Source organism: Sorex fumeus, unplaced genomic scaffold (genome assembly GCF_029834395.1).
Source record: "Sorex fumeus unplaced genomic scaffold, SorFum_2.1 ptg000033l, whole genome shotgun sequence".
Classification (NCBI taxonomy): Eukaryota; Metazoa; Chordata; class Mammalia; order Eulipotyphla; family Soricidae; genus Sorex; species Sorex fumeus.
Window position 1 is genome coordinate 4,314,634 of NW_026606090.1, and position 27,144 is coordinate 4,341,777.

Here is a 27,144-nt window from a genome sequence, read left to right on the forward strand (position 1 = left end):
ATGAGTGTGGAAACAGACTGTTAATTCTTAGTTGGGCCTTTGCCAGCCAAATCCAGGGCTTCTCAGTCTTTCAGTCTTCGATTCACAAAAGATAGTGACTGATTTTGGAAGGGGGCATATTAGAGTAAAGTAAATCTCTAATTTTTCCTGTTATGGAAAAGGTATTTAAAATCTATCGTATTTTGAGAAAGTATTCACCGTTCATCCAATGCAAATTTAACAATTATTTTTGTTTCTCCTTTTACTTATTATTCTTATTGAAATTTCTATTCTCAAATGACTTTCTATTTCTCAGTCTCTCTGCTTCTATCTCTGTTTTAAACATACATGCATGTGTGTGACATGCACACACACATATACACACACATATATACACACATACACACATACACACTTTGGTACTTGAGCACCCACCTCATTTAGGTGGAAAATAACACTAAAAGGTGGGTTTCTGAAGATGTTAACCAGCACTTCTTCGCATGTGAAGAAACTTAGGGCAAGTTACTTGATTATCTTCACAGATAAAATTACTGAGCTTGAGATTGAACCTAGATTTGGGACTGTCTAGCAGAATAGAGTCAGATATTCATCCGTCATGCCTGTCCTTGCAAAATATGTTCCCATATAAGAAGCTCAGCATTCATCAGTATTCTTAGATCACAGCATTTGCATAAAATTTACCATTAGAATGATTCAACATCATTAAATTTTACTTATTTATTTATTTGGGTCTCTCAAGCCATGATCCCTGCCTCTTCTCCTCCCTACCATGATTCTCAACTGACCAAGCCACACAGTTCAATGCTAGGGCTTGACAATGTGGTTCCAATTGGGTCCAGTGGTGTTGGGGCCACCAGAATCACCTGAAAGTGCTTCGGATACCAGAGCCACAGTTGGTGATGCTCAGAGGCATATGATGTTCTCAGTTGAACTTAAGTCCTTGTGCCTGATCCTGAGAGATCTCCCAGGGTTTGTTATATTTATATATTTTATATTTAATATAATATAAAAATATAATATTTATAATAAAGTCTGGCATTATTATATTTTAAACTGAAATAGCATAATATCTAATAATCAAATTATGCACAAAATGTTATAGGATGACTTGTGCAGTGTATTTGTGATGTGTGATAATGGTGAGATTTGAAGCTCTAATCATGATAACTTAAATCAGTGTTCCATGATAGATTCAGAAAGCCACGTGTATTGTGGGCAAGCTGATGTCTGAAGGGCTGAAGAGGAGATGGATGACAGTAACCACCTGTAGGATCTGTTTCCTTCAACCCAAGAACCCTAGGAAAATATAGGTCTTCTGTCCAAAGTGCTTTGTTGTTTATGAGTAGCAATTTTTCTTTAAAAAAAAAACATATTTAGCAGGACAGCTCACACAAATCACAATTACACATCACTCATTACTGTTAAAATAATGGAAAGATTAATAATTTAGAGACTAATTAAAAGATTAAAATCATGAATAAATGTACCTCATGATCAGTTAGTATTTTAATGAAATTACTTCCCATTTAAAAAGAACCGCATATAGTTAGATGCATGTGGATTTATGGGCTAGTGAAATTAGAGCCAAGCAAACATGAGAACTGTTGCAATAATGACAAAAACTTAGTATGAATTTGGCTCTTTCATTTAACTCAAGAAAAATATATCATGGGTTTTCTTCTGTCACATTAATCTTTGAAAATAAAAATTTTAATAGATTCAGAATATTGCATCAAATAGGTGTCCTAAAGTCACTGAAGGATGTTATGCTATTGCTGTACATTTAACTGTTTACATATTATGGATAATAAAAACACGATTCTGTCTACCATTACATATTTATATTATGCACAAAATGTTATAGGATGACTTGTGCAGTTAAGCAGTTATTTCTTCAGGAGAAAATAATTTTACTTATATATTTCAGTAATAAGATTTGCAGCAAATTTGAAGATGTTTATGGAAGTGAAAATAATTTTCTTTATGGAGGAGAAAATAATTCCTAATTAAAATAATAATTAAAAGATTGAAATCTAACCTAAAATTTGGCTATTTCCAACATTAGCTTTACTATTTGAATCTGCATTGTGGCCTACTAATTTTTTTTTGAGGGTTCGTCCTTCAAAGCCAAAAACACTTGTAGGCATTAAATACTTTAGTATAAGATCCCCCCCCAAATCTAATTTAAAAAAATTGATTTCTGAGAATTGAGCATAATGGGAGCTTTCACATTTCTTTGGATTTTATCCAGCATTCTTTAAGAAAATGAATATCTCAATTAAAATAAACCAGGGAAGCAAAAATTAAAAATTACTGTGAAAGTAGTTTAATATGGAACTTTATATTAGTACTCATTCCATGCGTGACATTCTTTGGGGAACATCTGTTAATATTTTGTTCCTTGTATATGTTTTCTAGATTATATTTTAATCTTTTTTTAATCTTTTGTGAGCTAATCAAAGGAGTTGGTGAGTCAGATTACAGCTGGGGAAGAAATTTCAGTGTTGACTGGTTTTTCAGTAGTAGGAAAATATATAATGTTCCAACACAGGAGTTTTAGAGTTAATATATTCTTAGTCATCAAAACCTATACATATATAAAATATTTACATATAACACACACACATATATATATATATATATATATATATCAGGCATCTGATAAACTTTCAAAGAGAAAATCCCCACCCCCACCTCTGAATTTTATACACTGTGGTTATAATTTATATAGTTTAAGTCACTTAAATTTTGTCACAAGGCTAGTTTAATGCTGAATTGATTTAATAAGAGTTTTGCACATTTTAAGTTCACTGCTTCTCTTGTCTACAGAAACAACAAAAGCACTGAATCTGAACACTGTTATTACTGGCGTACGGACTCATGGGACATAATCTAGTAGGAGGGAATGATGTTGTTTTAAAATCACTTTCTCTACTACTTTTGCTCTTAATTCCCCATACCTAGAAGGTTGAAGGGGCCGGCAGAAGAGTAGGTGGGTCAGTTACTGCTCATACCAAGAAAGCTTTGTTGCTTACTCCAGATTCCAGAGTTCTTAAGTGCTCAGCATATAAAACCATCACACTCCCTCTTACTATGCATAGCACTGGACAGTCACTGTCTAATGCCTATTCCCAGAAGAGAACATCATTAAAATTTTATGGGAAAAGTTCATTAGACTTAATATTGGGGTGGGAGCATCTTACATAATTAGAAGGAAAGCAGTATTCTAGGAAAACAACAAACAAAAATCTAGGACCCATACTAGTTGGAAATGATCACTCTGGACAAGAACTGAGTGTTGAAAGTAGGTAAAGGAATATACATGTAACATTTCAGCATCTGCATTTCAAACCATAATGCCGAGAGAGAGAGAGAGAAAGAGAGAGAGAGAGAGAGAGAGAGAGAGAGAGAGAGAGAGAGAGAGAGAGAGAGAGAGAGAGAGAAGAGGTGTCTGCCATAGAGGTAGGTGGGTAGGTGGGGGTCGGGGAGAGCTTGAAAGGGTGAGAGGGACACTGGTGCTGGGAAATAACACTGGTGGAGGGATGGGTGTTGGGACATTGTAGAACTGAAATGCAATCATAAAACTCTTTGCAATGCTCTATCTTGGTGATACAAGAATAATTATTAAAAAAATTCCAGGACAGTTTTACCTGCGTACACTGGGAATGGAGATAAACATGGAAGCATAGGAAAGGTTAAGCAGATGGGGCACATAATACATGACCACTTTTTTGCAACAGCATTTCAAGTCTCTTGACAACATACATACACATAAAGCTGTACTAACCAAAAGCAATGTTCCCCATGGCAAAACTGTTGCATAGTTCTTAGCCATCCCGTTCCAAATTTAAAATCTACAACCAAGGGAAACTGTCTTAAAATAACCAAAGGCTGAGTGTCTTAGTGTCTTTTCTATGTCTTCCAGAGACCTATCATATTTGGGAAAGTGGTTTGGAAACTTTAACGTGGGTATTTGCTAGATATAGCAAAGTGACTTGGTGATTATCTTGGACTGGAGCGATAGCACAGCGGTAGGGCGTTTGCCTTGCACGCAGCCAACATGGCCGACCCCAGTTCGATTCTTCCGCCCCTCTCGGAGAGCTCGGCAAGCTACCGAGAGTATCTCACCCGCACGGCAGAGCCTGGCAAGCTCCCTGTGACGTATTCGATATGCCGGACACAGTAACAACAAAGTCTCCTCCAATAGAGACGTTACTGGGCCCGCTCGAGCAAATCGATGTACAACGGGAGGGCCTTTACCTTTTTAAATGTTGCCCTAAGCACAGAACACTTCCAGCTGAAGGCTGTGTATGAGAATGCGACCTCACCAGCATGGCATGATGAGGGAAGGCACATTTGGAATCTAAGCGACATGGGTGCCTGGTTCTGCCATTTGATTGCTGTAAAAGCTTGGACATGTCAAGTGAATCTCTCCAATTCAGCCTCCTCTTCATGATACAGGACTAACAATACACACAGCTCATGCGTTTGCAGGAGCATTGAATGAGAAAATGGCTTTGTGGTCCTAAAATCTTCACTAGCTCATAGAAGCAAAATTTTGATAGTGTCCTTTGTGCCTTTATTTTAACCCTTAATAAACAATAAGTTAAGAAAAAATCTTATCCCCCCCTCAAATTCCTTATTGTCTTGCCACAGAACTCTACTTCTGTTTCTTATGATTATCCACTCAGAATGAACAGTTTCTAGGAAATCAGGCCTAAAGATTTGAAACACTTTAAATCCAGTTTTAGAAATCTTTTGATTTTTCTCAGGGTTTAGGACTGTAGCACTGTCCTCCCGTTGTTCATTGATTTGCTCAAGCAGGCACCAGAAATGTCTCACAAGAAATTGTGAGACTTGTTGTTACTGTTTTTGGCATATCGAGTACATCATGGGAAGTGTGCCTGGCTTTGCAGTGAGGGCGAGATACTCTTGGTAGCTTGCCAGACTCTCCGAGAGGGGTGGGGGAATTGAACCTGGGTCAGCTGCATGCAAGGCAGCTGCATGCCCTATCTGCTGTTCTATCACTCCAGCCAACCAAGGATTTAAACAAACAAACAAAGAAAAATTAAGCTGATTCAAGAAGCTGTATTAAAGAATTTTTTCTAAGTGATTTTAGGGAATTTTTAGTCTGGCCTTGAGTATTTGCATTGTAGCAACAGAGTAATGATGTTTTGGTGTGACAGTTTAAGGATGGTTATACTGTAATGCAGAAAATAATGTTATAGGAATGAAGAAATACATAATAAGTACTATTCTGAGTATTGATTCAATTCTTATGCATATTCTGTTTAATGGATGGTTGTTATGCTTATTCAAAATACTTGCATGCTTTTTAGAAAACTTTGTTTTACTGAGGTAACAGTTTACAAGAAAATCCAAATGTTTATGTGCTTTAGAGGCATCGTGTTATCATACCACACATGCCTTCCATGTGCCAAAATCTCACCATCACTCTCAGTGGACACCCTCAGCCTACTCAACCCCCCACCCCAATTTGTAAGGCTTTGCTTTCATTAGACATCATCTGATCCCTTGCATTGTTTCTTTATATTTTCAACATGAGTGGGATCTTCTGGTACTTGATTTTTCTTCATCCAATGGCCCCTCTGCTCACACACATAAAAATAGCACTGCTGAAGTGTTCCCTAGCCACCTCCTTCATCAAATAAAAATTTTATGTTGTATGTTGAAAAAAAAAAAGATGTGGCTGGTCTATACACTCGAAGGGGTTAATGGCGGTGTTTCTCTTGCTCAGCTTTCATTCCTAAAGCTCAGCATGGTATTGTGAATAAAAGACAGGGCAGGTGACTCTGGGGAATTATGATTGGAATGATGGTGACGCGAACTCAAAGAGGATGCAGTTATTGCTGTGCAATTCTCCTTTACTCTTTTTTTTATAAACTGCTTTGAGTACTGATGGATATTCCAGCTCCTTTCAAATTCTAGCAGGTAATTATACATGTTTCATACTAGTTTTGCTTTTTTTTTTCAGAGCTAGAAAGCAATCATTCCCATTTCTGCTTCTCATACTTCTCTGTACATGAGGATCATCTGAGAATCTTCACAGAAAAAGTAGATTTTAGGTTAAAGTAAGGTGACAGCCTTGCACATGACTGACCTGGAATCATGTGGTTTCCTGAGCACTGTCAGGAATGAGTGCTGAATACAGTTCAGTGTGGCTCCTAAATTAAAAAAAAACATACCATACCAACAAGAGCAACAATAAAGAGGTTCCTGGATTCTAAACCAGAGAATCTGGTCAACAGAGTTCACTGAACTAATAATGATTGACTGTTTCCTCCTGATTTTCACATGAACGTCTGTTATCCATATCTGTTACTCCTGAGACAACACTGCATCATAATCCAATCAAGAATGTTCCATAGAACTAAATGCGACCATGTTAAGGAATCCAAGCTGTGTCAAAGGGAGCTTATAACTTGGCTCAGTAGACATCATTGGCCATCAATCCTGTATTAGTTGCTGGGATAAAGTTAGATTCAGCAGCCAGAGGAAGGGTGCTTTGGAGAGAAAAAGAGACTGTATGGGCTGGAAAGACCCTGTAAAGGATTAACAATGTATGAAAATATTCATCTTGTCCAAATTAAGTGTCCTGAGAACAACGTCTCATTTAAAATCAGATGCCATCTCGAATGATGTACAGGTGAGTCGAGCCATCCCAGGCATCAGCTCACAGCCTCACTGCGGGACAGCCTTTCCAGAGGGTCCCTGCTTCTGGCTTTGCACCTTCTGGGCTCTCTTATCCAGAGCATCCCATTTTATTCACTTGTTTCTTAATAGATTTTTATGTATTTATTCTTCCTGTAGCCTGGGCTTTGACAGGATACAGAGATTACCTACGAGTTCACATCTGCACAGCCTGCCCTGTGGTCAGTGGCAGGAGTCAAGATTCCATTCTCGGCACTGAACCGTCATCCCCTTCAATATCCTGCCCCCCCCCCCCTTGAGATAACCCCTGTTTGGTTCCTACAGTCTGAGTTGGTTTTTGCTTTGTCTTCTTTGAGGAACAAACATCATGTTTAAAATGTGAATTCTAGGGCTGGAGGATAGCACAGCGGGTAGGGCATTTATCTTGCACGTGGCTGACCCAGGTTTGATTCCCAGCATCCCATATGGTCCCCTGAGCACTGCCAGGAGTAATTCCTGAGTGCAGAGCCAGGAGTAACCCCTGTGCATTGCCGGGTGTGACCCAAAAAGCAAAAAAAATAAAAATCTGAATTCCTTCCCCTTCTTTGCTTTGGAGGTCCCTTCTCAAGAAGGCTTTCTCTCTTCTGCTCTTGCTGGCCATGCCCACTGTTCACGGGGTTCTGACTCTGCCAGCTCCTGTGTGCCCCAGCATAATATAACTCCCACAACCCATCAGAGCCTCTATGTCCTCCTGCATGAGAACTTCCTGCTCTCTGCTCCCCCTCACCCAAGAGAACACGAGGACAGGGCCGGGCACTCCACCTGGAAGTCGAGGAGGCCTGGCCTATGTACTGGCATATCTGCTGAATGAATGAACGGATGCTTAGGAACTAGAATGTAGGGGAATCTGAGCCTAAAGCTAAGATACACTTTGTTCCACCTGACTCTTCCCCCGAAAAAAAGAATTAAAATTGAGAGAAATTTTCTTTGGACTAGGCCAACTCCTATCGTTGGGCATTTAAAAGAAGGGCAGTAAAGGCAAAAAAAAAAGTGGGGGATTCTAAAGACAGAAAGAGGGAAAATCTGGCCAGCTGACTTGAGGAAACCCGAAATAGAACAGGCTTAATATCTGACAAAGACTCCAGCCAAAGTGCGTTAGCAGAATGCCGGCCTGTGGCTTCCTGACAAGATCACACAGCGCACAGATAACCACACATTTTCTCAGGGGAAGGATCCACTGCCAGCTCCAAGGACAGTGAGAAGCTTCACCTGGGCTCACCTTTCTGAGCCTCACTTTCCTTATTCAGGAAAAAAAAAAAGATGGGTGACACTATGTGCCTCATAAGAGTTTAAGTTTTGGTTGATGTCAAACCTAGTGTCTAAAACCCTGAAATCATCATAAAATTGATTTCTTTCAATTCTAAAAATTTATTTTAAGGCATTATAAGTTTATATAAAATTAAAGGTAATCAGTGCTAGGTACAAGTAATTTTTATTTAATTCAAACTCATTTGAGAAGTATCAGGAGGAAGTGTAGGGAATGCATTTAAGAGAGAACACAAATATACACACTTATTTTTCTTTTTTTGTAAAATTTTATTTTATTTTAGGTCACACCTAGCAATGCTCAGGGCTTAGACATGGCTTATGCTCAGGAATCACTCATGGCAGTGCTTAGGGGACCACATGGGATGTCGGGGACTGGACCTGGATCAGCCGCGTGCAAGGCAAGTGCCCTACCTGCTGTACTGTCTCTCCAGCTCCAGTGTTTTTATTTTTTTTTCTCTCTTTCTTTTTAGCCATACTCAATGGTGCTCAGGGCTTAATACTGGCCCTAGGTTCAGGAAATAACTCCTGGAGGATTTAGGGGTGCTAGGGACTGAACCTAGGTTGGCCATAAGTAAGACAAGGCACCCTACCTGTTGTACTTATAGCTCTGGTCCACAAATGATTTTTCACTAGGAAAATTGACAGGAAAATTATAGATCTAGGAATAATACAGATGTGGGGTGGGAGCTATATTATAGCAGGTAGGGTTGTTTGCCTTGCACATGGCCGACCAGGTCTGATCCCTGGCATCCCATATGGTCCCCTGAGCATCACCAGGAATCATTCCTGAGTGCAGAGCCAGGAGTAACCCGAGCATTGCTGGGTGTGGTTCAATACCAAATAATAATAATAATAATAATAATAATAATAATAGTAATAATAATACAAATGTGAGGGGCAGGGCAGCTCAGTGGACACTAACCTGGGCACTGCGCAGAGATGCAGTGGGCAGAGTATTGCTACTTGTGGAGTCAGGACAGGCCCCAGGGGGTGTTTCATGGATCTGCTCTCCCATCCCTGTAGTGGTGAAAGTCTGAGAAGTCAGAACCAGACTGGGGAGTCTGCTGTTCAGGGTGGGAGTAGGGAGATGTCAGTGTGGATGGTCACACAATATTTGAGCTGAACATTTTCAAGGTCACCGTATGTGGCCTTTCTCAGATGGCTGCACTGAATAGCTGTCTTTAAAATGAAGCAGAGACGAGCCCCTTCTTCTGTCTGGGTGTGGGACTGCTTCTTATAGTCAGAGAGCACTGTGCTTTATCTGAAAACCCCAGCAGAGTCCTTTCAGTGACTCAGTTAAATTATAAAACAAACCAGAACAAGAGAAAAACATTGTTATGAAGGCTGGACAGATGTCTGGACCCAGTTCAATTCACCACACCACATGCACCACCCCTGAGCATCCCTTGGTATTGTCCTAAAGGACCCCCTGCTGGTCCCCAGCCCTGCAAGTCCCTATAGCACCACAGGCTTGGGCCCAGGCATTGACGTACTTGATCCCTGGCACCGCATAATCCCCAAGGAGAACTGTTTCATGGGTTCTGTAGCGTGTGATCCATGCACTCCCCACAAAGCGTTGTGACATGTGCATAACATGACTTCCTTATGCAAATTATTTGTTTCACGTTTATGTAAAAGCAAAGGCCCTCCCGTTGATCATCGATTTGCTCGAGCAGGCCCAGTAACGTCTCCATTGGAGACTTAGTTGTTACTGTGTTTGGCATATCGAATACATCACGGGTGGCTTGCCAGGCTCTGCTGTGTGGGCGAGATACTCTCGGTAGCTTGCCGGGCTCTCCGAGAGGGGCGGAGAAATCGAACTCGGGTCGGCCATGTTGGCTGCGTGCAAGGCAAACGCCCTACTGCTGAGCTATCGCTCCAGCCTGTTTATATAGGTGATACAATAAAGACCTCATAAGACTCTTCTGTAGCACTGTCCTCCCATTGTTCATCGATTTGCTTAAGTGGGCACCTGTAACATCTCCATTGTGAGATTTGTTACTGTTTTAAGCATATTGAATTCATCATGGTTAGCTTGCCAGGCTTTGCCGTGTGGGCACGATACTCTCGTCAAGTTGCCGGGCTCTACCTATGAAAATTATGGTATTAAGTATAGAAATGTTCTCAGATAAAGAAGTCTAATACTGGAACTAGTTCAGAAAATATTCTTAAAATTGCTTATATGTCTTGTTAATTTATCTAAGGGGACGTATTTTCTTTGTTTTCTAAGAAAAGGACGTATTTTCTTCCTTTTGAGTTAAAGGGAAATTATGAAAAGTTACAACCAGAATTTGTATTTGTGACATTTGGAAGTAGGTTTTCTAATATTTATTTGTTGATAAAAGATAGTAACCTGTTTGTATTGTTCTCCCAGCTTGCATTTCAAACTTCTTTTGTAAATAGGAAGAAAGTTCAGTGATTCATCTATTTTAATAATTAAAGGTCAGAGAACCAAAGCTAGTTACTTCCCTTGACTGCTGACTTTATACTCATCTCGGTCTCAGTCTCGGTCTCAGTCCTCCCGTTGTTCATCGATTTGCTCGAGCGGGCCCAGTAACATCTCCATCATGAGACTTGTTGTTACTGTGTTTGGCATAGCGAGATACTCTCAGTAGCTTGCCGGGCTCTCCAAGAGGGGCGGAGGAATCAAACTCGGGTCGGCCATGTTGGCCGCTTGTAAGGCAAACGCCCTACCGCTGTGCTTGTGACCCATTCCATTTTATTTTAAAAATATTTTAAAATTAATTGAAAAAGTCTTGCATTAGGACATATTTAACATTATATGCCTTATGCTAGATGTACCACATAACCAATATTATAATCAATTTAATGTGGCATCAGTAAATGTTAATAGTTTTGCATATCTGAATGTGCTTTAATAGCTAGGGGTGTTACTTGGTTTTACACTTCATTCTTTTATTTTGTGATCAAACCCATGTCTTGCTCTGATCCTCAGCACTACAAGAAAAAAAATTCACAGAGAAAATTCCTTTCCTATGTTTCTAAATGCCTCAAAAGTGGATTTTGCAAACAAGAACTAAACTTTAGCAAAATCTGGTTTACTTTCAAACATGGGTTCGCTGTTGGAAATAACTGTGAAATGTAGCATCAAGAACCCTGTCCTGTCACTGTCACTGTGCTCCCGTTGTTCATCGATTTGCTCGAGCGGGCCCAGTAACATTTCCATTGGAGACTTTGTTGTTACTGTGTTTGGCATATCGAATACATCACGGGTAGCTTGCCAGGCTCTGCCGTGGGGGCGAGATACTTTTGGTAGCTTGCCGGGCATTCCGAGAGGGGCGGAGGAATCGAACTCGGGTCAGCCATGTTGGCTGCGTGCAAGGCAAACGCCCTGCCGCTGTGCTATTGCTCCAGCCCATCAAGAATTCTAAACCCCACAATTCCAAATCCTGTTAGAAGGACTTTTCAAAGTACGGAGCTGGCAGAGGAGGTTGCTCTGGGTGGTTCCTTATGCTTAGTGCTCAGGTCAGGGGTTCTGTGCCAATACCTGAGGAGCAGAAAGATGGTCTTGCCATGGCTGCTCCATAGGCCAGGTGCATGCGGCTATTTTCTTTCTTGTGCGTAGCAGGTGGGCTCTTGGTGCCAGAAACCTTGGTAACTTTTCTTCTTAGGTATGACTTTCAGTGACAAAATGGGTGGAACTGAGCTCCATAAGGAAGGTAATTTCCTAGGGACCTTCTTCTGGGTCTTCCTTCCTTTCTATTGAATCTCAACTTATTCTTGAAGTTTATTCTTGAAGTCTTCTTAGTTCAGGATTAATAATGTGCTAACCACACGAAACCCTTAAATCATCTGGTACAAAATGTGGCCAAGGATCTCTCATTTGTTCAGAAGGTGGGATGAGCAATGGATTCAGGGGACTCAGACATATACACGGGCAAAGCATCAATGCTTTTGTCTCTGAAGTTACTGGAAAGAGCGTGTCTGTTTATACATTGTATATCAGATCAGTCTCTGTATGTTTTCTACTAATAATTCCTAAATTAAATTTTAGTTAGGAGGTATCATGAGTGAGTTTACTCTGAAACTTCCTTTTCAGTTTTATTGATTGTTTTAGTCAACTGAGATCATTTAATAATTCCTAGTGATCTAGTTCAGATGTAAACTGGTGTTCTGTGTGGAAGCTCCCTCACCAATCTGGAAGGAATTTAGGTACCATCTAGCTAGTTACTTACTGGGAAGAAGTTTCCCAACATACACGATTGACATCTAATTCAAAAGCAAATGGAGTGAACGATAGAGTTGTCTGTGTTCTGTAAATTCTGCATTCCTGTATGTATGCCACTAACTTATGTTCATACAAATATAAACCACAGATATTATATATATATTTGTATACACACATCATAAGAAAAAAAAGACTTATAAATCAAATTGTAAACTTCTACTGGAATAATTAAAAATTGTTTAAAAAAACTTACCACAGAGCCTTCAATACTAAAGCATGGAACCCAGATTACAAAAAGTAATCTTGAAAATGTGCTCACTAAGAGGCAGGTTAGGGCTGGGAAGGGAACCCAGGGATATTGGTGGAGGGCAGCTGAAACTGGTTGGTGTTGGAACATTGTATACTGGAAATCTAGTATGGACACAATTGTAAATCATGGTAAATGAAAAATATTTTTATTTAAAAAATATTAATGGCAACAAAAACTGCCAAACATACTTTTCCCCCAACAAATGCTTGTTTGTGGAATATTTTAAATTCTGTATTTAAATATTTCCCATCTCCGAACCTCTTGAAAGCAACTGCCTGAATTGAGCAGACTTCAGTGGTCGATGTGTTTGATATGAAGTTTACTCCTGGCATCCTGATAGAGACTTACCAACACCCAACAGTGTAAGTGCGTACCTGACCTCAGCAAAGGCCCAGCTGAAGGGCCTAGGTGCTTACTACCTACTTTGCTCTTTATTTCTCTAAAAACAGATAAAAATAGCTGGCTTTAAAAGGAGGGCTTTAAGGGGGGTGGGAGGGATACTGGGACTAGTGGAGGTGGAGAATGGGCACTGGTGGAGGGATGGGCACTCGATCATTGTACAACGAAAACCCAAGCACAAAAATTTGTAAGTCTACAACTGTACCTCATGGTGTTTCACTAATAAAAAAAATAAAAATAAATAAAAGGGGGGTTTTAGAAATCCCCTTCTTGCAAAGTCTCTATGTTCATTTGGATGCAAACATTTCAGACAATGAAGTTACACAAAATTGATGACACAGATTCCGGTGCAATTTCTTTGTTCTGTTTGCTTGTTACTACAGATAGCCAGGAGCATTACGTGGAACACCGTGGCTGCTGGAGGCATCCCTACTTAGATGGGAGCTGAGTGCTGCTTTCTTGGGCAACCCAGCCCTGACCCGGGCACGTGGCCACCTGCACTGCCAGCTGCCCACTTGGCATCCTCTAGGGAGGACAGAGATAATTTCGAGTTCCGTATGTCCTATTATTCCTGTTAGCTTGCTCCACACTCACCATTAAATATCTTCAAGAAATGCCCACGGCAAAACACATTCTATTTTTACTATGGTTTTTAAGAACTACACACACATAAACTTACTTTGAATAAATCTGCTTTCATTGGTGATTATTTTGATAAATATTCCTTTAAAATATTCTTTCCAATTCCTTCATTGCTATTGTTTCTGGTCTTGGTTTTGGGGGCCCACATCCAAGATGCTCAGGGGCTACTCCTGACTTAGGGACCAGGTGGGGTGGGGGGGACTCTGGGAGGTCCATGAAGGGCCATGTGGTACCAAGCCTGGAACCCAGGTCTCTTTTGGGCACACAGAGCCTGTGCTCAGCCCACTGAGTGATATTTTCAGGCTCTGACTGCTATTGTTTTTTTTCTTTTTTGTTATTTTGGGTGAGGACACACCTGGTTGTGCTCAGAGATAACTCCTTTCTCTGAACTTAGGGATCACTCCTAGTGAGCTCAGGGGGCCATCTGGGATGCCAGGGATCGAACCTGGGTTGGACACGTGCAAGGCAAGTGCCCTGTGTGCTGTACTATAGCTCCAGCCCCAGCCATCCAGCTATATATACTTCGGCAGGGACCTCAGTTCATGGAAAAGGTTGCAGGGCATGTAGGTAGCACCAGTTTCTGGACACTTGCCAGGCAAGTGCCTCACGCCAGTAAACCAATCTCCAACCCCCTTCTGCTGGGGATCACAAATGGCAGGGCTGTCTTGATCTCCACAGCATGGATGGTAGCACTGAGGATTTGAACTCACAATCTTAAAGTGGCTCAGCAAGTGCTTTAAATCACTTCTCCATCCTCCGGACCCCTCAAGATTTTTAAATTGAACACTGCTGAGCCTCACCTGGATAGTTGGTATTTTCCCCCACTGATTTAGCTGCAGTATTTGCAGGAAACTCAAGTGGTGACTAAGGTTTCACTGACAACTAGTCCACTTATTTTCAACTTCCCTCTGGAAAGAGGAGGGGATTGAAACAAGCAGATCATAAAGCAGGGGAGGGAGGTGCTGTGGGTCACAGTCTAAGTCTCCCCTGAGATCCTGGTGCAGTAGACAGCACCCCCACCCGTTCTGCACAGGAAGGCTAACTCTTGCAGCCGCCTCCACACTACTTCAGGTTCAGGATTGTGTTTCCTGGGAGAAGTTGGTTTGCTGCTTCTTTAGGTCCAAGTCTAGCTCTTTGTGATCTGGAGACAAAATATGTGAATTGAAAAGTCTTTTCAGTAATTTTCAGAAAGCTAGTGACTTGGGCCTTTGAGTGAAGACATTCCTCCCTCACACAGGTCAATAGACTGCCTGGAGAAACTCTGGGCGTTGAGGTGGGAGCAGCTGGCAGAGATAAGCACCTCACACCCCAGAATCCCACATAGTCTGGACGGATTCGGGCCACTCCTGGTGGAGGAAACCCCCTGCCGCTTCAACAGGGAATGCCTGAAGAACTTCCGTGCCCGGAGAACTCCAGGGTACTAGGCTGAAGTGTAGGGGCGCAGAATGGTGGTGGGGGGGAGGAGAAGGAGGTGAGGAAAGAAAGGAAGAGGCCGTGGAATGTGCAGGGCCTCCTACGAGTCCTGGCTGGAAGGAGTTAGGGTTGCCTCAGCCTTTTTCAAGATCCACTACAAAAAAGCCAAATCTGGGGTCCCACACATTATCCCTGTGAGAAGCCCCAAACTAGGAAGTATTCAGCATAAAGAAACTGGTGCCAAACATGCACATGTGCTTTGACGGGGTGCTGACCAGGACATTGGGGTACACTGCCCTTCCAGCTTTGTGGTAAAAGTAACATCATCTTACTCCATCCCCCCCATTTTAGGAATGGAATCACTTTCAAAGCCTTTCACTTTGCTACCATATTTTTTAAAAGTAGGGCTTCACATGTGTGAGGAATGCTCTCTACCAGTGAGATATGTCCCCCGTCCTCATATATTTATCTCTTTATTACTGATTATTGTCCACAACAATTGTTTGCTGCCCTCCCTTCCTCTCCTTACAACTGAGTTATTGCTCCTGTACATTGAAGAGCAATAGGGACCTGCTTAAGCACACAGGGAGTAAAAGGGAGAATGAGGGAGATTTAAAACTCTATTTCCATGTGGTCTGAGTTAGCTTGTCTAGAAACAAAGAAACAAAAACTATCTGGACTCATATATGTTCCAAGTATAGTATCGTATGTAGATACACCTTACAGATTTTTTAAGAATAGAAAACAGCCTTTCCTACTGCAAACCCTATCCTTTAAATCTTTCTATGCAAATACTTTTGTATCTGTGTGGGAAACTAATGCAGTTCAATAATGGCATGTTTATTTTTGAATTTATATTCTCTCTACTATATATGTGTATAATCTCTCTTACATGTGAGTTGGCCTTTCACTTTGCTAGCATATTAAAAAAAAAGCACTTAAAATTGGATTTAGCATTCTTCAGCCAAGAAGCTTAGACGAAACTCACAAAACTATAGCATTTAGAGCCCACTCATTCGGATTGTAGAATGTAGATTAAGGATCGATATTCTGAGAGCTTAGATGTTCAAAGTGCTCTATTGTGATTCTCCCCAAGCAAGAATGACTTTCACATTGACACTAAATGTGATTTTTCTGTCCTGAGACCAAGCTGGTTGGCAGATTGCTTTTATGTAATTCCTGTGAAGCTGGAAGGAGGTGACTCATATGCATAAAAGCTTCTTTCAATCAGGAAGAAGGTGTCAGAGGGTGGGTGGGTGGTGTCTGAATGAGTAAATTTAAGATGTTAGGGGAACTGAAAAAAACCTGTTATAAGGTGGAACCCTAGGGAGACGTACACTTGAGGAGATGGATGTCAATGAATCAAATGAAAGCTCAGGAATATTTTACTACATTGTTTGAGTCTTGGTTTTCATTGCATAATGCAATTCTACGATAGATACCTTCTCATAAATTTTAACACATCCCAGAGTTTAAGCTTCAGGAATATGACTTTAATCTAAGATAATGAAGCTGAAATACTAAATAGAGTCTAAAAAAGTTGCAGAGAAGTTATGATCATAAATAACTTCTGAGGAAGTCACAGAGTTCTTTATAAGTAGCTACACTGGGCTGAAGAGATAGTATGGGAATTTGCTTTGCATGTGGCCTACGTGGGTTCCATCTCCTGCATTCCATATGGTCTCCTAAACCCCGCCAAGAGTGTTTCCTAAGCACAGAGTCAGGAGTAAGCAAGACTGAGCACTGTTGGGTGTGGCCAGAAAAGAAAAAAGAAAAGGTAAAGAAAGAAATTGCTACACTGGCGGGATGCATCCTCTAGAAAATTAAGTACCTGCATGCTATCTTTTCTTCAGCAAAATAACAAAACTTTCCGATAAATGTGGTGATATGGAATAGAATAAAAATCTCTACTGTAATCCTTGAAAGGAATTCAGATAAATGTGAGAGAATGATACAACCGAGTGTCTAGTGCTAGTCTATAATAGGCAATGTTCTCAGTAAATGCTCAGTGCAAGAGATAAAAGCCAGCTTAGTAATTGAACTCTCAGGAAAAGTAGAATGGTTTGACAGAGTTAAATTCTTCATTTCACGGCTTTGTGTTCTGGTTTTCTCAAGAGGCTGTATTATGTTTGTTTCTGCTTTGCTCCAAGTTTTAAATGGCACAGAGTAAAATAATAAAATAATAATAATCACTGTTACTGTCACTGTCCTCCTGTTGTTCATTGATTTGCTCGAGTGGGCCCAGTGATGCCTCCATTGTGACAATTGTTACCGGGTTTTGGCATATCAAATACGTCACGGGTAGCTTGCCAGGCTTTGCCATGCAGGTGAGATACTCTCGGTAGCTTGCCGGGTTCTCCAAGAGGGGCGGAGGAATTGAACTCAGGCTGGCTATGTTGGCCACTTGCAAGGCAAATGCCTTACGCATTGTGCTATTGCTCCAGCCCAAAGTAATAACAATAATAATAATAAGAAGAAGAACAACCAATTTGGCACATATATAGAACTAATAAAAGACCAAAATATTCAACTTGAGCAAGGGTAAGATTCTGGATTTATCAATTTTATCAACAAAAGTTTGCAACATTATCTCTCCCCCTTGCTTATCATTTTGAATAATATGTTGATTGATTTAATTTCCAATATTATAGCATCAGTTTATTCTTTTCAGGGACTTGTATGACTATTTTTAGTGATAGCACCAGAGTAATTGGTATAAGTCATTTCCCCTTTATATATAGTTGCTTAATGATTACATATGAAATCTCAATATTTTCCAACAGACCTGGAATTGCTTTCAAAACTTTTCTACTAGATTTTTCTTGAGGTGGTGATGAATTAGTTAGACACATTGTTTATGAAAACATTTAACATGTCCTGCTACTATCAATAGAGATTCTAGAAAATACAGAATCACTTTTGCTACCAATCTATAGCATGTTTTTTTCAGTGGTAGTAAACAATAATTATTTCCCCAGTCAGATTTTTATATGAGTACTTTAAAGAGCATACAACTTATTTACTATGGAAAATTGATGGGAAGAAAATTTTCCCATGAACTAAGCTTAAAGGACATATTTTCACATTTCTTTGTTTTAAAGCAACAGTCTTTTCTAGTTACAAATGAATTTATATGTTTTATCACAGATTTTGAGGGTTTTGTTTTAACATGCTTATTTTAATTTACTCTATTGGTTTGTTTTGGGGATTCTCTCAGTGGTGCTCAGGGCTTACTCCTGCCTCTGTGTTCAGGAATCATTCCTGGTGGGTCTTGTGATCATATGTAGTGCCATGGATTGAACCTGGGTCAACAACATGCAAGACAAGCACCCTGTCCACTGTACTATCATACTATCACTTTGATCCTTCATTCACTTTAATATTTTTTTAATTTTTGGAAAGCCAACATATTTACATCTGTTAAAGACATAGTACTCGGGGCGAGAGTGATAGTACAGAGCAGGGCATTTGCCTTGCACATGGCCAATCTGGGTTTGGTCCTTGGAATCCCATTAGGTCCCTTGAGCACCTCCAGGAATGATTCCTGAGTGCAGAACTAGTAATGACCCCTGAACATTGCTGGGTGTGACCCAAAAAGCCAAAAAAAAAAAAACCCAAACCTAAAACAACAAAGATATAGTACTGTTCATGAAAGAGATTTGAAAACCACCAAAACCAGGAATCATATTCAAAGAGAGCTATAAAAAAATCTTGACTGAACCTATGGATCTAGCATAGGATGTGTTGTAAAGAGTTGCCTTTGAACAACTTGAAGCTGAGTTGGATGTATCGTTGTTCCGAAAGCTGGTGAGAGTAGAGGGAATTAAGATGCAATGGTTAAAGTGGAAAATGCACAGTCAGATTAGAGTCACGGAGGGTTTGGCTCCTGTTTTTATATTTCCAAGGACTTGGATAGTGTCTGACACTGTCTGCTTGTTGTAAAATGACACCTTCTTTATGATAACGCTGTGAAGAACGATCAAAATAATACACGATCACTAGCTATGAGGTAGCACATGCTTGTAATCCATGAGCACAAGATGAGATAATCAATTGAAAATACACACTAGTCCTTTCTTTCTTCTACTTTTTTTGGGGGTGGGGTGGGGGGAGGAGTACACCTGGTAATGCCAGAGCCTGTTTCTTGCTCTATGCTCAGGGATCACTCCTAGCAGTGCTCAGGGATAGTTTATGATGGCAGGGACTGGACTAGGGTTGTCTGCATGCAAGAGAAGCACTTGAACCCCTGCCTTTTACTGACAGATGCTTGTACTGGAACTGAGGGCAAATCAGCAACTCCCCCTCACCCCCTCGCTCGGGCCCATTGAGGGTAGGCCCAATGATGTGATTTAGGGTCGGAGTGTTTTATGTATCATTATCAGAATGTTCTTACTGCCAGTTCTATTTAAAGCTCACATTTCCTGAGCACGAGCACTTACTGTCTGGCAGGCTTTGTGTTACTCACAAGCAGTCTCATTTAAGTCAGACTCATGGAATAAGGTCCTATTATTTTATATGTTTTGCTGAGGAGGAAACTGAGGCATATTGAGGGTCAATGAATTGAGCAGAACTTTAAAACATAATTCAGTTTACAAGGAGGGACATGGAGTATTCTTTTGCAAGAATGTGTTTGAAGGACTTTGCGGGTATGTGATTTGGGGATTACATATATGTTTCTGGCATGACTCGGTATGAACTTTAAAAGCTGGCACTGAAAAGTATCATAACATAAGCAACACAAGTCTATGATTGCGTTGGTGGTGTGAGAAGTTCTACTCTTCAGGACATTCTGGGGTCTGTAAGTAGAGTCAGGACCTTTTCTTTGCACTCTCCTTTTTCTGGGGCTGGGGGCAGGTGCTTAGGACTTACTCTTCTGACTCCTGACTCGGTGCTCAGGGTACTGTGTGCAGTGTTGGGAATCGAACCTTGGTTTGCCATGTGCAAAGCAAGAGCCCTATTTGCCAGACTCTCTTTTTGGTCCTCACTCTGTCCTTTGAAGTATTGTCAATACCATAGACAACCTTACAAGACAAAGGTGATGTTTTCCTTTAGAACAAAGCACAAGTTTTGCTTACTTCAAAGACCATGTTATCTTCAGGGCAAAAGTCACGCAGTCTTCCTCCCCCTGCTAAAAGATTCATGTTCCCTCACATGACGAACCTTCCTCTCCTATCGTGGAACCGTCCACAGCACACCATCAATCATCCAAACCTTTCCACAGCCCCTGGAGGAACTGGGACTCGGCAAATGAGCTCGAACGGGGCTACTCTGGCCACTCACTGCCTCTGCTGCAGTGAGCCTTAACATCCCTGTCCTCAGCCCAGAGTCTCCAGCCCGGGCTGCCTGTTCACTCACAGCTGGGGGAGCTTTCTGACTCTCCACAGTTCTTAACAAGTGGCAAAGGGAGAATCATCAACATCTCAGACAGCAAAAGCTCCTGTTCATTTATGGTCCTACCTCGAGCAACAGTGCAAGGATGTAGGTGGGGAATAGAATCATTCCCAAAGGCTGTATTTTATGAGGAACCAGAGAGGTCTGGGGATAGGAATTTGTGTGTGTGCAAACAGAAAAAGATGGTTGGGGGAAGGGCAAAGAAAACGTATTGCTGGAAATTGCGGCCAACCAATAAATATACATGACGGTAAACTGCTTCCTAAAGACAGGCACACTGGGCCACGTATGATTTATGTATTTGCTCCTGGCTTGGAAACGAGCATCGGTACTCGATTCACAAAAGCTGTTGATTTCTTCTGAGATTCACTGCTGCTGGAAATTGTTTTATGTCTAGCTTCTCTAAAAAGCTGTAAAGCTAGTTTCTTACCTTACCCAACCTTTACATCTGTCCAACCAACCGGAGAAAGAAGGGTTAATTTACAGTGAGGTTTAATTCACAGTTAATAAATTGAAGCAAGTATCAGGAGGAAATAGAAGCTTAATGGAGACACAGCAAAGAGGCATGTTGTGCTTTTTTTTCCCTTTAAGTGTACTTAATTAACACAGTTCATCTCTGAGGGGCAGGACATAATGAGACAGTAACTGCCTTTGCAGCTAATTCTGGCTAAGTTTGTTTAAAAGCAACAAATTATTACACATGTAACAAGTCTCTCCTCATACATGTGAAAGATCTTGTCATATGTATAATTTAGCAATAAGTAAATTTATTTAGATAAAACTGGAGAGTGGGCTGGAGCACAGCGGGTAGGGCGTTTATCTTGCATGCAGCTGGCCCAGGTTCGATTCCTCCATCCCTCTCGGAGAGCCCGCCAAGCTACAGAGAGTATCCCGCCTACACGACAGAGCCTGGCAAGCTCCCTGTGGTGTATTCTATATGCCAAACACAGTAACAAGTCTCACAATGGAGACGTCACTGGTGCCTGCTCCAGCAAATCCATGAACAACGGGAGGTCAGGACAGACAGGACAGGACTTAAAATTTCAAGTAGATTTATCCTTGGGTATGTAAAACATGTTTGGGGTTTTGGCTCATCAAAAATATGCACTTACACCCTATTGAGCTTGTCAAACATAAATGACTTGAAGATTTAGCTTAAATTCAGAGATGACTTTGCTCCTTAGAGGAATTCAGTTTTGCTAGAGGGAACATCTGAAAACTATTGGTGGCTCAGATCCACAGAAGTGCTATGAGTTCCTACCCTTCAGAGGTTCTCCTTGTTCTGGTCCTGAAACCTTATGTGTTTCTGAGCTCACTGAATCTGTGTTCTCTGCTGTTGGCTGTCAGTGATCTGAAAGGGCTGATGAAAAGTCTCTGTTCTCCGTTCATGTCTGAGCCCAAATGGAGTTCCCTGAGAATGGTGACAGTATTAGTTTCCATGAAGTTGAAAGTCACCATGATTTTAGAGATTTACTTTTGGCAAGAAAGTTCTAAAGATGGGAAAAAACAAGTTTTCTTTCCCTAGTTATCTGTTCCACACCAATTATAATCCCCCCCCCCCCCCCCCCGCATCAGATAAGAAGTAGCAAAGATTGGGAAAGTATTCTCTCTAATCTTTCACTTTTGTTAATGGAACATTAGTTTGCATATTTTCAAGGGGAAGATATTCAGTTTCCCACCTCTCCCAAATATAAATTACCACACCAAAACCACCACCAAAGTAGCAGTTTTCCTCCTATATAAGCCATTGAGTCTCTTCCTCTCTAGTTACTTTGGGTTTGTTTTCATTCAGTTTGGTATATTCCATGCTCTGCCTATCTACCACATCTGAGATCACCTAATATTTATCTTCTCCTTCTTAACTATTTTACTAAAATGAACCTTTCATGTTCTATGCATAGTAATGCAAGAGCAGGATTTCAGTTTTTCTATGACCAAATTGCATTCCATGATAATGCATATCATATTTTCTTTACCTGATAGTCTGTAGTTGGGTACCTGACATGCAGATCAATAGAATTTAGAGTCCAGAATTAAACTCTCCCTCTGTGGATTGTTAATTTATGATAAAGGAGACAAAAGAACAAAGTATAGGAAGCTTCTTAATTAACTGCTTCTGTAAAAACTAGGTAGCCACATGGATAGCAAAAGAATGGGACTGGGTGATAATCTTACACCATGAATTAAAAGTCAATGCAAAATGGATTAAAGACTTGGATGTTAGTTCCTAAATCATAAATGCATCGAATAAGAGATAGGTAAAACTTTCCATGATATTAGCTTCTCTGATTTATTTGGGAATTCAACTAGTAAGGAAAGCAAAAGTGAGAAAATACAAATGTGATTACAGATTCAGTTCAGCAAAAGGAAGTGTTATTAAAAGGTAAACATATTCATCTGAATCAGAGCAAATACTAATTCACCATAGCTCTGACAAAAGGCTAATACCCAATATAGATAAGGATTTCCTTAAACTCAACAATAATGTCAACTCAATCAGAAATGGGGAGAAGGGTTGAACAGACAGCCACTGAAGAAAACATGCAGATATGCAGGAGGCATATGAAAAAAAATTATCACGTCTTTTTATGGAAATGAAAATCAAAACAATGCCATATTGCCTTACATGTGCACAACTTCTCCACAAAAGGATGAAAAGGTCAGAAAAAAGTAGGGGTGGGTTTTTTTGGGGGGTGGGGGAGGTACAAGGGTATTGAAATAAGAATGGCCTTATGCACAATTGGTGGTAATATAAATTAGGACACCATCTATGGAAACAGAATAGAAAATTCTCAAAATTAAAAAAAATCAATCTATCTTAAAATTCAGCAATTCCACTACCAAATCCCTATTCAAATAACACAAGAACACTAATTTGAAAAGATACTACATGCCTGTGTTCAGGAACAGCTTTATTGAAACATTCCTTAACTTTTCATACATTCTTATATTTCTTTCTATAGCAGAGAACACATTTTGGGGGGCATTAGGGACACATGCCTGGCTGTGCTCAGGACTTATGGTTTCTCCTGTCTCTTCACTTAGGATCACTCCTGGTGAGGCTTGAGGACCATATTAAGTGCTGGGGATTGAACCTGGGTCATTCGCATACAAGGCAAGCTTGTGGCCTACCAGCTGTACTATTTCTTTAGCCCTCAGAACATCATTTTGCTATTTATATAAACTACTTAACTCAGACAAATAATACTTAAATGAATTTGCATTATAATATCTTCCTCCTGAAAATATTGTCAGATAATTTCTCTGAAAATGTTCTACAAAATTGGGAGTTGGAGTGATAGTTTAGGTTGGTTGCCTTGCACTCAGCATATCGACATTCAATCCTTGGCGCCCCATATGGTCCCATGAGGCATACCAGAGGTAATTCCTGATTGCAGAGGCGGGAGTTACCCCTTAGCACTCCAGGGTGTAATTCCAAAATAAAACAAAATGTCTATAGGATCTATGAAAAGCATTTGTTAGTATCTCAGAAATCTCAAAGTTCAATAGGATATAAGTTGGCATTGTAATGATAGCCAACTCCAGTCTTTGGCAGATGGATTGTTAAAATATTCATTTACTCAGGAATTTCAAGTTTTCTTTTTAGGGGAACTTAAATACCTGTGTTTTAGGATTCCTGAAACAGTGTGGCTCTGTTACCTGTTTTCCTGGTTTAAGTAGATTATTTAATTCAAGGCAGAGTAGCAAATGCTTGCTTTTTTTTTTTTTTAGTGAGGGAAAATAAGGAGGGGGGTGGGATAATTTTTGGTCAATACCCCATGCAGCTGGTTTAATCCCTACACACAGAGTTTTTCTCCTTATCTTTTTTATGGGGGAAAGCTGAGTCTGCTCAGTATATATAGTTGAGAGAAAAAATAGAAATAGCTAGTTACATAAAAATAAATATGTAAATGTATAGGGGGATTAAAGAAGCACTGCTGTACAAATTCAAACACCAGAGAAAGGAAGGGAGTATACGTAGAGAAACACTCCACAGATGGAACAGAGCTCCATTGTTGTTTGGGGACTGGAGTAATTACAGTAGTGAGTCCAAAGAGGAAAAAGCTCATAAAATAAAATGAAAGCACTGGAGATGAGGTGGATGCAGGAACACAGGAGAAGTCAAAGCAAATATACAGAAAGAAAAAAGGTGGAATGAAAATGGTGACCTGAAAATGAAAATGAAAATGATGAAAATGTGTGGTGGTCCTAGTAAGCTGATTCTGGAATTATCCTGTGGATGCACTTGTAGAGTAAAATTGGGGACCGTTAATGAATTGCTGGTAATCTCACATCTACCTCGCATATATTGAACAAACCAGGCAGAGAGAAATTGGTTAAGTGACAAAAGTGTTACTTGCTCACCCATGTCAACCTAGAATATAAGGGATACAAGAATTCCAGAGCACAACAATATGATTTCCCACTAATTAATTATTCACCATTGTAAGGTTCTACTGCACTCAGTCCTGTGGCATACAATTTTAATTTTTCTTGATTTGGGGAGCAGGAGATGACCTAGACCAAAGTCACCCACTATCCCAGTTTGCCCACGACGTTTCTGACAAAGTAGACATCCTATGAACTCGGACATCCCTTCGCCCTGTGCAAACAGAAACAGCTGGAATATCTCCAGAGAGACAAGCTCAACTGTGAAACTTTGAGACCATAGAACTTACCTTCACATCATTGGTATTCATTCTTGTTCCCTCCTTTCCCACAAAAATATCATCAATGTCCACGAGAATGTACCTGTCCAAAGTCAAAGTCAGTCTCTTCCCTGACAAGAAGAAAACAGCGTCGATGAAGATGAGCTTGTGCAGCCAGAAGTTCAAGTTATTGCCGAAAAGGACCCGCTGAATGCCGTCATGGAGCCCCAGGTCGTGGATGACGGTGGCGTAGAAAGCACCTTTGGAGATGGGAGGAGACAGGTTTTCCGGAGTCTTGACTTTGGCAAAGATGACGGGTTGGTAGGCTGAGCGATTGATCTGGAACACGGTCCAGTCCGTGCCAGGTAAGGAACCCTTTTCGAGCTTGGACGATTTGGTCACGTGGAGCAGGGGAGAATGCGGGTTGATGCAGCAGTCCCTGACCGCCAGGTTCCCGTAGATGGAGAAGGGGAAGCCTTTCAGCTGCAGGCTCTGCGGGTTTTTCTCGCTGGCCTTGTGGAAGCCAATAACGCCCACACCGTATTCTAGGCAGTATTTATCCAAAAGGCTGCGGTTCCACGAGTCCATGTTGACGTACTTTGAAATATTCTCATAGATGATGAGAACGTATTTGCCCCTCACCTTCTCCGTCAGCGCCGGGAGGTCGCCCTTCCCGGCAGCGATTTCCACGTGGTACTGGAACCTGCTGGATTCCAGAACCGTGATGATGTCTTGGCCCAGGGGCGAGTACTGGCTCTCCACGAACACCAGCACCGTGAGGTCTGTCCTCCAGGCCTCCGACGGCCTCACTGGCTTCACCTCCGTCAGCCTGTCGGGCGGGCGCTGGAAGTCCCCGCAGTCCACCTCCGAGGCCATCTCCGAGAGCTCATTGTCCTGCTTGTAGCCGCTGTACAGGTAGTAGGCGGAGATGATGATGCTGACCATGCAGAACGTGGCCAGCAGGATGACCGTCCTTTGGAAGTGTCTGTGAAGCTTCATGATAAAACTCATGCTGCCTCGACTTGCCTCAGATGGTCCCAAGAGAAGCACCATAAAAGAGAGGGCGAGCAGGGGCCGTGGAGAGAGAGAGGGGCGTGGGGGAGAGAATCGGTGGGTGTTGCAGGCTCAGTCCATAGTTTATGTCACCATTGCAGCACATGTGAATCGCTGGGTCAGGACTCACAGGGAATCTGGTCTGAAATAGAAGAGAATATCAAATGTTCAGTCTGCAGCATAAAAATAAACATGCTCTAGTCCCATTGATGGGAACAAAGCGCCCCACCTTAGGTCTGCAGCAGGAAGGAAATGACTCCTTTCATTCCCAGACTTATGAGAACATGGAAGAGCAGCATGAGAAACAGGTTTTGCTGAACCAAGGGTCTCTGTCACAAGCATAGAAAAGACAGTGCGCCAGCAAGAAATTTCCTTTTACTCAGTGAACTTTGCCTCAAACTCTGCAGAAAGTATAGTCTTAAGGCCCGAGTGTGAGCCATCACCTGTTACATCAGATAATGCAATGGCAAGTGTTTGTGTTTAAGCAGAGATGTTGGAAAGCCACAGAAGTTTGTACCTATTTCATTAAATGCGGAAATTAAAATACAGCTTTTGTTTCTGAGAAGCTGCTGATCGATTTTAGTCATTGGATATATACAGCATTTATATTTATATTAATATTATAGTGATTTAACTTTATTATAGTTGCTTTCCCTAGAACAGGGATGGGAAAATAATTTTCTATTGAGGGCCATTGGATGTTTATTACATTCATGGGCCATCCAGGACAGGCAGGTGGGCCATGGGCAGCGGAAGAGAAGCACCTACTTCCACTGCATTATGTACCAGGGCCAGACCATGGGATTTTTTCAGACCTTTCACGGTCCAGGCTTGAGATTTCCCACTGTCTTAGAATAACCATTTCAAAATGCAGGCAAGTTAGAGGATGATTTTAGAAAGGTGAATTTACATAGGAAGGTTTTTTTGTTTGTTTTTTGTTGTTTTACTTTCTATTAAGACACCATGACTTGCAGTTATTCATAATTGAATTTTGAGCATACTATGTTCCAATACCAATCCAGTGGTTTTTTTTTTTAAGCAGGATAGTATTCTACTGAGACAAGAGTGAGGGGGAAAACACTTCACAGGTTGTCTTTAGCCCTGGCATGAATCTGTGA

The 27,144-nt window shown here is 41.1% G+C and overlaps 1 protein-coding gene across 1 annotated transcript in view; it reads right to left on the reverse strand.

Annotated features, from left to right (window-relative positions):
• The window catches only part of LOC130026079 (bifunctional heparan sulfate N-deacetylase/N-sulfotransferase 3), a 158,456-nt gene that overhangs the window by 117,246 nt on the left and 14,066 nt on the right, over positions 1–27,144 (reverse strand). The window contains exon 2 of the mRNA XM_056116770.1: positions 25,004–26,168. Coding sequence (XP_055972745.1) covers positions 25,004–26,026 — 1,023 coding nt within the window. The 5' untranslated portion in view covers positions 26,027–26,168. The remainder of the gene's footprint in view (positions 1–25,003; positions 26,169–27,144) is intronic.